Genomic DNA, 12,141 nt, shown 5'->3' on the forward strand with positions numbered 1-12,141 from the left:
ACCTTTAAACCCTGATAATATATATAGGCATTTTATATTTATATATATATATATATGCACCAAACCAGATAGAAATTTTATGATGTATATTTATCCATTCACATATTTCACAACCTTTTTTGTGTCTATCGTGCTAGATACTGACAGGATCAAAAGATAAATTAAGGGCACCTGGGTGGTTCAGTCGGTTGGGCATCTGCCTTTGGCTCAGGTCATGATCCCAGGCTCCTGGGATCGAGCCCCGCGTTGGGCTCTCTGCTCAGTGGGGAGCCTGCTTTCCCCCTCTCTTCCCCTCTCACTATCTCTGTCTCTCTCTCAAATAAATAAATAGGGGCGCCTGGGTGGCTCAGTCGTTAAGTGTCTGCCTTCGGCTCAGGTCATGATCCCAGATCCTGGGATCCAGCCCCGCATCGGACTCCCTGCTCTGCGGGAAGCCTTCTCCCTCTCCCACTCCCCGCTGCTTGTATTCCCTCTCTCACTGTCTCTCTCTCTGTCAAATTAAAAAAAAAAAAATCTTCAAATAAAATCTTCAAAAAAAGGAAAGAGAAAGAAAGCATGGGAAAACAAAAGATTTTAAAAATAATAATAATAAATTAGATGCCAAAAAGTGTTTTCACTGAATCCTTTTGCTCTGCCTGCTCTCTGAGCTTCTCACAACTTGCCTTCACATTCTTCCCTATACGTTCTTTAGTTGTCTTTAGTTCTGACAAAATCAACAGAATGAGATTTATCAGTGACTTATGTAAGATCCAGTATTTAGATCCACCCCTAACCTCTTCCCTGAACTCCACATCCAAATGGGCAACTTCAGGGGTACCTGGGTGGCTCAGTCGTTAGGTGTCTGCCTTCGGCTCAGGCCCCATATCAGGCTCCCCTCTCGGTGGGGAGCCTGCTTCTCCCTCTGCCTGCTGCCCCTCCTGCTTGTGCTCACTCTCTGTCAAAGAAATAAATTCTTTTTTTTAAAAAATGGGCAACATATATAAATTTACACAAACATTCCTCTTTAGTTTTTCTAATTTAGTATGCCTAAAACCAAAATATTCTTTCTCTTCATCATTAACCCCTACCAAAATCCTTCCTCTTTCATTCTCTTATTTGGTGAAAACACCATCCACTCAGTCCCCCACATTAGAAACCTCGGGTCACATTCTTCTCTCCTAGCTACTCCCTGACCCCATCCCTGATAGAAAGTGGTTTTACCTCCTAAATATTTCTTAAATGTATTTTCTCTATCCTCAGTGCCACTTAGTTTGATTTTATTTTATCATATACTGTTGTAATAGCCACCCTCAAATCTACCCTCTATATTGCCATCAGAATAACCTTTTTAAAATGTAGATAAGACTGTACTACTCCCCAGTGGCTACTCGTACTTACTGAATAAGATTTCATTAGGTCCTTATGAGTTCATACTAAGACTTTAAATGATGGTTATCTTGTACTTCTGATACTCCATTTATTTGCCAGAACATTTCCTCCTTTTCATCTCATTCCTGTGAGAGAATCAGCAAACACATTAAACAGTGGTTTTGCTTAGACCCATTTTAGCTGCCTATTGTATTGTGATTACTTGTCTTTGGGAAGGGTATATGAAGTAGATTTATATTTGAACTCATCTCTGATAACAATCAAGATAATGATTTCAGTGGCCTTACCTGGCTGTCTTGGCACAGGGCTTTATGCCTTTTATCCATTCTATTGTGTTATCCCAGGCTGATCATTTTGTCTTCCCATATTAGAATATTCAGTGACCTTATTCAGCTAGAAATCTTAAGGTTTTTTTTTCTTTTTTCCCCTTTACATACACATTTATCTGCATAGTACATTCAAAGGGATTTTTATCTAATGGATTGTTTAATGTTTAAACTGACACCACCCTCTGCATGCTCACATTTTCTTTTACCCTTTTTTTTTTAAGATTTTATTTATTTTGAGAGAAAGCACTAGAGACAGTGAGCATGAGTGGGGGGAGGGGGAGATGGGGAAGGCAGGGGGAGATGGGGAGGACAGAGGGAGAGGGAGAAGCAGATTCCCCACTGAGTGGGGAGCCCGACACAGGTCTCTATCCCAGGGCCGCAGGATCATGACCTGACCCAAAGGCAGACACTTAACCGACTGAGCCATATAGGTGCCCTTTATTTTTTTTTTTAATTTTTTAGTTTAATTTCCAGTATAGTTAGCATACAATGTTATATTAGTTTCAGGTGCATGCTCACATTTAGAATGTTGTACCGTGCCTATTAATAATTTGTCAGTATATACATTGCACAGGGAAGCACATCAGGATGGTGAACACTCACTGAGATCATGTGTGATCCCATGATAGCGTGGAACTCCTTTCTGCTTTATCACCTGGCAGAATTCTACTTTCATTAGGCCCTATCCTCTGTGATGCCTCTTCTCCCTTGTACATTCAGAATTAATTACCTTTTCATTGCTTTCACATAGCACGGCTGCATACCTTTGTAGTCTCAGTTAAGAACATGTCTTTTTCATAAGGACTGTAAGCTCAGTGAGGTCGAGGATAATGTTTTATTTGTACTTAAGTTTTTCCCTTCACATAATAAAGTGTCTCACATTTGGTGAATTCTCTACTGAGAAAATCAGTTATAATTTGACTGTTAGAATACCTGATTCAGTCTTACTAATATTTGTGCCCAAAACAAGGGAGGTAAAAATAGTAAAGTTATGCTCAGTTTTAATACTGCCATACCTACCATATTTGCATGCAGTTCTGGGGACCATTATTAAAGGAACATTGAAAAGTGGAGATGGTTGAGAACAAGGATGTTAATCAAATTTTAAGGAGCACTTAAAGGCATTAGGATGTTTAGTTTAAAGAAGAGAAACCATAGGAAAGAGTGGCATGTGACTGCCATCTTCAGTTTTTGAAGGCCTTTTTCAGGGAAAAGAAAAAGTAGACCTACTGTGTATGACTTCAGAGTTTGAACGAAGAAGACCTGAAACCCCAGTTTTGTAGCAGTATGCTGGGGTTTTAAAGAAAAAATTTGATAACTGTGCAAAAAAAAAAAAAAAAAGAATAAATACCCATACTCCTACCAGTGATTCCCTTGAATATGATGAAAGCTCTTGTACATACCTGCAGACATTATTCTGTATACAGTTTCAGAAGGATCGTGGCTCCCTTAGGGAATCCACAAATCTCAGGTTAAGACCTCATGTTCTCTTGTTCTGTGTCTGTGATGTGGATACAAATACTCTTTCATCACATTTTTCACCAAATATATAGTAATATGTACTACTGAGTGTCCACTATATATCAGTAATTGTTCATTCATTTTAATACTCAGAACCAAACATTTTTCCAGGTCCATTAAAGACTCATCATCTTTAGCATCTTTTAAAATTGATGGCTGTATTTTTGAAGTATTTGAAATCTTTTTTAACCAATTTCCAAAGTGGCTTTGTTTTATATTTATTTCAGTACTAACAATAAAAAAGTTATTTATAACAGATAAAATAATTAATGTACATAGTTGTATTTTTTTTTACACTGGAAAAGTACTGTGATCTAAGAGTCAAAAGACCCAGACTGTAGCTTTGTTTGTCATTTGTTAGTCACGTAACTTTTCTGAGCATTAGCTTTCTTGTCTTTATCAAGAGGCCTCCCTGACTTCACATAGAGGGTGTAAAAAGAGGTTAGGGAAAAATACTATAAAAACTGAAGCATTATTAGATGTGCTAAATTAAAACTATTTGAGAATGTCAGTTTTTTGTATTTTTAGTAAATGTGAAATCGAATAAAGGCAAACTAACTTCTTTTTAAGGGAAAATCCAATCAATTGATTACTAGCCATTTTTTTATAAATTTATTTCCAGAAAGTGTGTTTCATTGTATTAGGAACATAAACAATAAAAATAACTGCTTTCATTTGTTGAGCATTCACAAAGCACCAAGTACTGTGCTAAGCATTACTATATATATTGTTTCATTTACAGGTAACAGGTTGTTACAGGTAACAACCATGGAGGAATTGTTGAGGAAAGAATCCAGGCCTATCACATTCTAAAACTTGAAGTCTTAACCCCCTATATTTAATCACTTTATATCCTAAAAGAGGCAGTATATAGCGTTAAGGTTAAGAGGGAAGCTGTAGAGCCAGCCTGTCTGGATTTGAACCTTTGGTCTGCCACTTAGGAACTTTCTAATTTAGCAAAATAGTTAACCCTTTTCTGTTAAACAGGACTAATAATGTCCTTATTGATAGATAGGACAGTCAACTAAAATATCAATTATGAAGCATTTAGAACAGTGTTTGGCACAGAGAGAACTCTATAATTGTAAATCTGTATAATTGTCTTATATACAAACTTATTATTTAAAACTATTCAGCTCATTAAAACATTAGCTTATAGACTCCACTGATTGGAGAGTTTGGGGGGATGGTAAGGAGAATGTATTTTAATATATTCCCTACCTTGAACTTTCTCTCTACCATCCTTAAGCTTTTTTTATTTAGCACAGTGGCCACATGAAAATAATGTAAATCACCTTCTATTTCAATCACTACACTGTCAATTAATGCTTATTTTATGTGTTTTTTAGGACATTTCTGATTCATTTGCATCCTTGAAGAGCATCTGTAGAAGAGGAAGGAAAAGATGGGTGTGAAAACATTTACTCATAGCTCCTCTTCCCACAGCCAGGAAATGCTTGGAAAGCTTAATATGCTGCGGAATGATGGACATTTTTGTGATATCACAATTCGTGTCCAGGACAAAATCTTCCGGGCACATAAGGTGGTACTAGCAGCTTGCAGTGATTTCTTTCGCACCAAACTTGTAGGCCAAGCAGAGGATGAGAACAAGAATGTGTTGGATTTGCATCATGTTACAGTGACTGGCTTTATACCCCTTTTAGAATATGCTTACACAGCCACTCTGTCAATTAACACAGAAAATATCATTGATGTTCTAGCTGCAGCCAGCTATATGCAAATGTTTAGTGTTGCTAGCACCTGCTCAGAGTTCATGAAATCAAGCATTTTATGGAATACACCCAACAGCCAACCAGAAAAGGGTCTAGATGCTGGACAAGAAAATAACTCTAACTGCAATTTTACTTCTCGAGATGGAAGTATTTCGCCTGTGTCTTCAGAGTGCAGTGTGGTAGAAAGAACCATTCCTGTCTGCCGAGAGTCCCGGAGAAAGCGCAAAAGCTACATTGTTATGTCTCCTGAAAGTCCTGTAAAGTGTAGCACGCAAACAAGTTCTCCCCAAGTATTGAATTCTTCAGCTTCCTACTCAGAAAATAGAAATCAACCAGTTGACTCTTCTTTAGCTTTTCCCTGGACTTTTCCTTTTGGAATTGATCGAAGGATTCAGCCTGATAAGGTTAAGCAGGCAGAAAATAACCGGACTTTAGAATTACCTGGCCCATCTGAGACAGGGAGAAGAATGACTGATTATGTGACTTGTGAGAGCACAAAAACTACCTTGCCTCTGGGTACTGAAGAAGATGTCCGGGTCAAAGTAGAAAGGTTAAGTGATGAGGAGGTCCATGAGGAAGTGTCTCAGCCTGTCAGTGCATCTCAGAGTTCACTGAGTGATCAGCAGACAGTACCAGGAAGTGAACAAGTCCAAGAAGACCTTCTGATTAGCCCACAGTCTTCCTCCATAGGTACACTGTCTTCTGTGTTTTTTCATGATATTGTAAAGTCACCTTGAGTATTTTTTTTTCAATTTGAGCATTTTTAAGTACCTTTTAGATAAAAGTTGTGTGCTGGATCCTGTAGGAATCATGAAAAAGAATAAAACACAGTAACTGGGATTTTTTAGATACTATTAGTACTATTTTTTTTTTTTTACAAGTTATGCATTGAGAAAGAAAATAGCTAAACAATTTCTGACGGGTCAGAGACAGATTATGTTATATGTGAATTGTGAATTATTTTCAATACAAAATATACCAGTTTTTAAAAATCCGGTTAGTGTTTTATTCTTTGTCAAAATATTTACTGAAAACTTAACCCTGTGCCAAACATTGGGGATATATGATAAAAAAGACATAGTGCCTCCATCTGAGGGTTTAATAGTCTAATTGAGGAAGCAGAGGTGTAAATCAGTGATTAGTACTAGGCTAGAGATAGGAACAAAGTGTTAAGGGTCACAAAGGAAAGAGCAAGTTAGCACTATATATTTGAACTGGATCTTAGTAAGTATGAGTTTGCCCAGGAGAGGGAATGACTTACCTTTGAAAATGAATAAAAGCCCAGAGAAGTGGAAAACCATTGCGTGTTTGGGAAGCGGCAAATTCAGTTTAAAATGATGTGAATAAACTATGGAAGCCTGCAAGTATTGGAAATAATGAGAGATAAGACAAAATGAGCAGTTGAGAGCATATCATGAAGAATCTTAAACACTAGTTTCACTTAGGATTTCACTTGCATTTAACTACATATAACAGATCCCATCAAAGTGGCTTAGACCAAACCGGGTTTTATTTTTATCACATAAAATGTTCAGAAGTATGAAGTCCAGGACTGGTATGGTGGCTTTACAGTGTAATCAGTCTGGCCTGTGTCCCTTGTATATTTATAATCCACCATCCTTAGTTTGTCAGTTTCATTGATATGCTTATTGCTTCTTAGTTACAAGATGCTTGCTTCATCTTTAGCCTCATATTCTAGCAAGGGGCAGTGCTTATATCAAGAAAGCACAGATGTTCCCAGAAATCCTTAAAAAAGCTGCCAGATTATGTCATTTGGTCTTTCCTAGCTGTAAGGGAATCTGAGAAGATATGTATATTAGTTGGATATATAGCTGCCTCAAACAGGATTGGAGGGGCATGGATACCATGTGCAACTAGCAGTGTCTGCCACAGTTAGACCACATAAGCTTGAATGTTATCCTCATGGTAATAAGGAGTCTACCTTAAAGGGAATAAAAATAAGACACAGATACTTAGGAAAATTAATTTGATATTAGTATGCAGGGGAGTTTGGGCAGAGAGACAGAAACTAGTTACAGGAGAATTGTTTTTGTATGAATGAAGATGCTTAGAGTAAAACTATAAAGAAATAAAAGACTTCATAAAGGAAGAATCATTACTACCTAATGATATTGAATATGTGAATGGAGGGATTGGGAGGGGTTAGAGAACTTTAGATGACTAGAAAAATAGTGATAACATCTTATTCACTGATTCTGTCATTTTTCATATTTAAATAGAGATATGTCTTACAATTTTCTACAGTAGCTTTTTCTTAATGTTACAAAAAATAATGGTAATTATATAACAGATAGAAGTCTGTTAAATTCAGTTACTATAAATATGAAAATCAATGGAAGAAGATGGGAACCTAGTTTTAAGAGTAAGTCAATAAGGTCAAGTCTGTGAATTATGCTTGGGTGATGACCAAGTAATGTCATGCTGCAAAGCAGTTGAAAAAGCAAGATTGGTGAAATCAAGACTAAAGATTACCGGTTTAGGGCTTTTCTTTTAGCAGTGACAGATTGAATCTCAACAGGAAAATATATATATAAGCTAAAACCAAAGGACTGATCCTTGAGAAATATCTATATTCAGGGAGAGAAGAAGTGCCAGGAAAGAATAATAAGGAGTTCTCCAAAAGATTGGAGAACCAGGAATGCCATATTAACTTCTAACTTTGTTGATTTCTTGAATTTTGACCCACTGTATGAGTTTATCAGTGTTGTCACTACAAAGTGTACTACAAACTGGATGATACAAAACAATAGTTTATTCTCTCATCGTTCAGAAGGTCAGAACTCTGAAATCAAAGTGTTGGCAGGGCCATGTTCCCTCAGAAGGTTGTAGAAAAGGATTCTTTCTTGCCTCTTCCTCGCTTTTGGCAGTTACGAGTACTCCTTGCTGTTCCTCAACTTGTAGTTGCATCCCTCTGATTTCTACCTCCATCTTCATGTGGCCTTCCTGTGTTTCTGGCTCCAAATCTCCCTTATCTTATAAGGACACTAGTCCTTGGATCAGCGCCCGCCCTACTCAGGATGACCTCATCTAACTTGATTACATCTGCAAAGACAGTATTTCCAAATAGGGTCACATTCCTACGTATCAGGGGTTAGGACTTGAATATGGCTTTTGGGGAGACATAGTTCTACTCACAGCACCAACTAAAGATCATATTTAAGTCTTTGGGTCAAGATTTTTGTTTGTTTAAATTTTAATTCCAGTATAATTAACATACAGTGTTAATATTAGTTACAGGTGTACAATATAATGATGCAACAATTCTGTACATTACTCAGTGCTCATCATGATAAGTGTGCTCTTAATCCCTCTTGCCTATTTCAGACACCTCCCCTGTGGTAATCATTAGTTCTCTATATTTATAGAGTCTGTTTTTTGATTTTGTCTTTTTTCCTTTATTTGTTTTGTTTCTTAAATTCCACATATGAGTGAAATCATATGGTATTTGTCTTTCTCTGACTGACTTATTTCATATAGCATTATACCTTCTAGATCCATCCATGATATTGCAGATGGCAAGATTTCATTCTTTTTTATGGCTGAGCAATATTCCTCTGTGTGTGTGTGTGTGTGTGTACATGTGTACATACCACATCTTTAACAATATTCATCTATCGATGGACATGGGTCAGGATACTTTTGAAGAATTCCAGTGACCACACATTCAATAATATATTTAATGTTAGCTATTTGTTCATATGACCAAGTTTTTGTTAAATTACTAATCTTTAATCCTCAAAACACCTTCTGAATAATGAACTCTTTAATGAATATTGCTATTTTAATCATTTTATCTGAGAACTTAGAAACCAAATATTAATCTAACTCATTATCTTGCTAACTAGGCATGTGAAATAGTCTGATTTTACCACTCTCAGGTATATCTAATCAGTTGAGATTTTGCCTATCTTACTAACATGATTAAATAGAGAAGATAGGAACTTAAATAGAATAAACCTATCAGTTACATAAGTATGATTTATTTCCTCTATATTATCAAATATGTAGATTCTGTTATAAAGCTGACATGTGAATAACTATGATCTGAATATCATATAATCAAATAATCCAAAGGAGTTGTTTTCCTTGCCTTCAAAGTAAATATACTAATCACTGTCAGTTAACCTATCTTAGCTCCAAATCTATACAATAAAACAAAACTTTACAATAAAGTTAAATTCCTGGAGTATAGTATAGTAAGCAGTCAAAAAATGTGGGCAGGAGAAAGGAAAAATATGTACGGTACCTTTTTTCTGTATTCTATAAGAGTACTTCAGAAGAGTACTTAATTTTACTACTAACTTACTAAAGAAGATCTCTAAAAGGTAGTTTGTCTTTCCTAGGGACTGAGAATCTAATATTTAACACATTCATTATTACAAAAAAAATTTTTTAAAGATTTTATTTATTTGAGTGAGAGCACGAGCAGGGAGGAGAGGGAGAGGCAGACTCCCCACTGAGCAGGGACCCCAAAGTGGGGCTCCATCCCAGGACTCTGAGATCATGACCTGAGCTGAAGGCAGACGCTTAACAACTGAGCTACCCAGGCACCCATTATTACAAAATTCTAAAATAATAATTTGATTATCCACGAAGTTATTCAGATAGGAGTTTACCTGTTCTTTTAAGTTCCTTTTGTTGCCAGTTTGCCCAGCAGGGGGTTGTAAAATCTGACATCCCCAGTTTAGGGCAAATAGAAGCAATAAATACAGCAAATTTAAAAGAGAAAAAAAGTCTGCCAAGTTTCGTTGGGTTTTGGTACTCAAAAAGATGGTCATCAATATCTGGTATAGTTTTAAGAAAAAATACTGTTAAGTGAGAAAGACTTCATGATATGGCTTTATTATTTGTCCTGAAGTATTCAATTATCTTTAGGCACTAAAGCAATTATCTTTAGCAGCACTAAAGACAAAATAAATAGTTCTAGATAATCCACAGTTTACTATGTTAAAGGAATTCAGTTTTTTCTAAACTTTAAAATCTGCCATCAAAAGTAAAGCAATTGTTACAGGGGTCAGTTATAGTAAGAGATAATTTGACAGTTTTCTCAGTACCAGTAGTGAATAGATAATTTGTTGAGGTGGGCAGCTAGAATAATGGTGGAATTACAACATTGATCATATGGAGAAGGTATAACTGCAGGCAGAATCCCTGTAGTATAGAAAGGAAACGCCATTTTCCTAATTTAACAAGCATCACTATATCTCAAGAAAAGTAATACTGTTTGTGTATCCTGCTATTAAATTGGTTTAAATTCCAATTCATATGATTACTTGTGTTATTGGCAAAAACCATCACCTTGGTAAAAAATTTACAAGATTTTTATCAATAGTTGCATAAGTGATGTAACACTATTTATGTGTTATAATGTCCACAGTACAGAGAGAATTCTTAAAGTGTGCTTTTTTAACTTTTAATTTAACTTGGAGTAGTTTTTATTTTTAGCTTTTGGTGCATTAATAACCATGGGCAAGAGGAGAATGTTGTTTTAAGAGGGGCCATCTGCTAGGGTATCTTATACTCCATTTTAGTTATTTTTTGACCAGCTTTTTAAGCAAACTCTTGACGATGCTAGGATCAGTCCAAAGCAGAGTGGTTTTTATTTCCACCTCACCAAGACTCCACCCCGCCCCCGCTAGAAGTAGTGTGGTCTGATCGTGAGGAGCAAATGTCAGTTAGATCAGTCTTCCTGACTTGCTCTAGTCACACCTCCAGTCCTTTTTTTGCAGGTCTTTGCCTGTAAGCTTTAATATTGCCTGCACTCTGAATAGCTGCAGAATCCTGCTATAAAGTAGATTTTTGTGTGTGTCCATGGTGACCAGGTCCAAATACTGGGATTTTTCCAGTTTTTATCCTAGGACAGATTGAAATGTTAGTGTTTAGTTCCCTTCTCTTTAAGGAAAAAAATGAGAATGGGGAAGGAAATGTTGACAAGTGAACAGTTCTTTCTTAAACAAAATCAGCAGTATCTGGCCCCCCAATCTGTATTAAAAACAAATCAGAAGGATTGGAAAAAAGTTGGATAAGTAGGTATGAGGAAGAACATAAATGTCTTCTGACAGTAAGGGAAAGAGAAAATGAAAGGCACACACAAAAATGCTAAACACACACCAGTAAGAATGAGGTTGGGGGGTGTGAGGTATGCAGGAAGAATACAAATGCAATTGGGGATGAATGTAAATGCACATAGTCCTGTGTCCTTTCAAAAGTCTTGTCCCTGTATTAGAACATAGTATAATAATCGGTGTCCTTGATGATTACCATGAGTCATCAAGAAACAAAATTATATTTAGTATTCTTTATTTAAGAAGTCAAGGCAAAATGTCACAAATTTTCTAGCACAAATGACTTAATAAAGTAAGTTTGGATGCCTTAAAAGGGATTAGGTTTTTTTGTTTGTTTTTTTGGAAAATTTTACTTAAGTGGAAAATGTATTCATTTCTTAATGTCAGCTAATTCAAGTGTTCCAAAGGGGAAAACTGAAGTACTGGATTCTAAGTTTTCATCAGAAGGAAATTTCATTCTACAGGTCCAATAACAGATGATATTTATTAAATATCCACATGTATTTGGTATTTTGCAAACTGTTACAATTAGTTTATTTTAGCTTTCATTAAAATATTGCAACCAAAAGCATGCTTGCTGTTAAAGTGAACTACACAACCTCAATTCAGATGTGTTCATTTGGTAAAGCACAGCTTATTTGCATACAATAAATACATTGGCAAAGTTCAGTCTCTGGTGAGAACGGGCTAGGTCGTTCGGCTCTCCCTCCCACTAAAAACAACAATGTGGGGTTTTTTTTAAGTTACCTTTAAAGTGTTTGAAAGATAGTCGGGGAGGGGCACCTGGGTGGCTCAGTCGGTTAAGCATCTGCCTTCAGCTCAGGTCATGATCCCGGGGTCCTGGGATCGAGCCCCACATCGGGCTTCCTGCTCAGTGAAGAACCTGCTTCTCCCTGTCTCTCTCTGCTGCTCCCCCTGCTTTTGTGTTCTCTCTCTCTCTCTGTCAAATAAATAAATAAAATCTTAAAAAAAAAAAAAAAGATGGGGAACTGCCAGATTAAACGAGGTAAGGGGAGCCCGTAAATGGATATCCAAGCACTAAAACCAGTTGTTTCCTGTGATTGCCAGAACACAAATGGGCTTTGGTTCATCAACTCAAAGAAC

General features: G+C 36.5%; 1 protein-coding gene across 1 annotated transcript in view; it reads left to right on the plus strand.

Annotated features, from left to right (window-relative positions):
- ZBTB44 (zinc finger and BTB domain containing 44) overlaps positions 1–12,141 on the plus strand; it is a 55,765-nt gene that overhangs the window by 26,296 nt on the left and 17,328 nt on the right. The window contains exon 2 of the mRNA XM_028120811.2: positions 4,568–5,641. Coding sequence (XP_027976612.1) covers positions 4,624–5,641 — 1,018 coding nt within the window. The 5' untranslated portion in view covers positions 4,568–4,623. The remainder of the gene's footprint in view (positions 1–4,567; positions 5,642–12,141) is intronic.

Source organism: Eumetopias jubatus, unplaced genomic scaffold (genome assembly GCF_037043125.1).
Source record: "Eumetopias jubatus isolate StellerSeaLion01/CBP00866 unplaced genomic scaffold, mEumJub1_p1.0 scaffold_13, whole genome shotgun sequence".
NCBI lineage: Eukaryota > Metazoa > Chordata > Mammalia > Carnivora > Otariidae > Eumetopias > Eumetopias jubatus.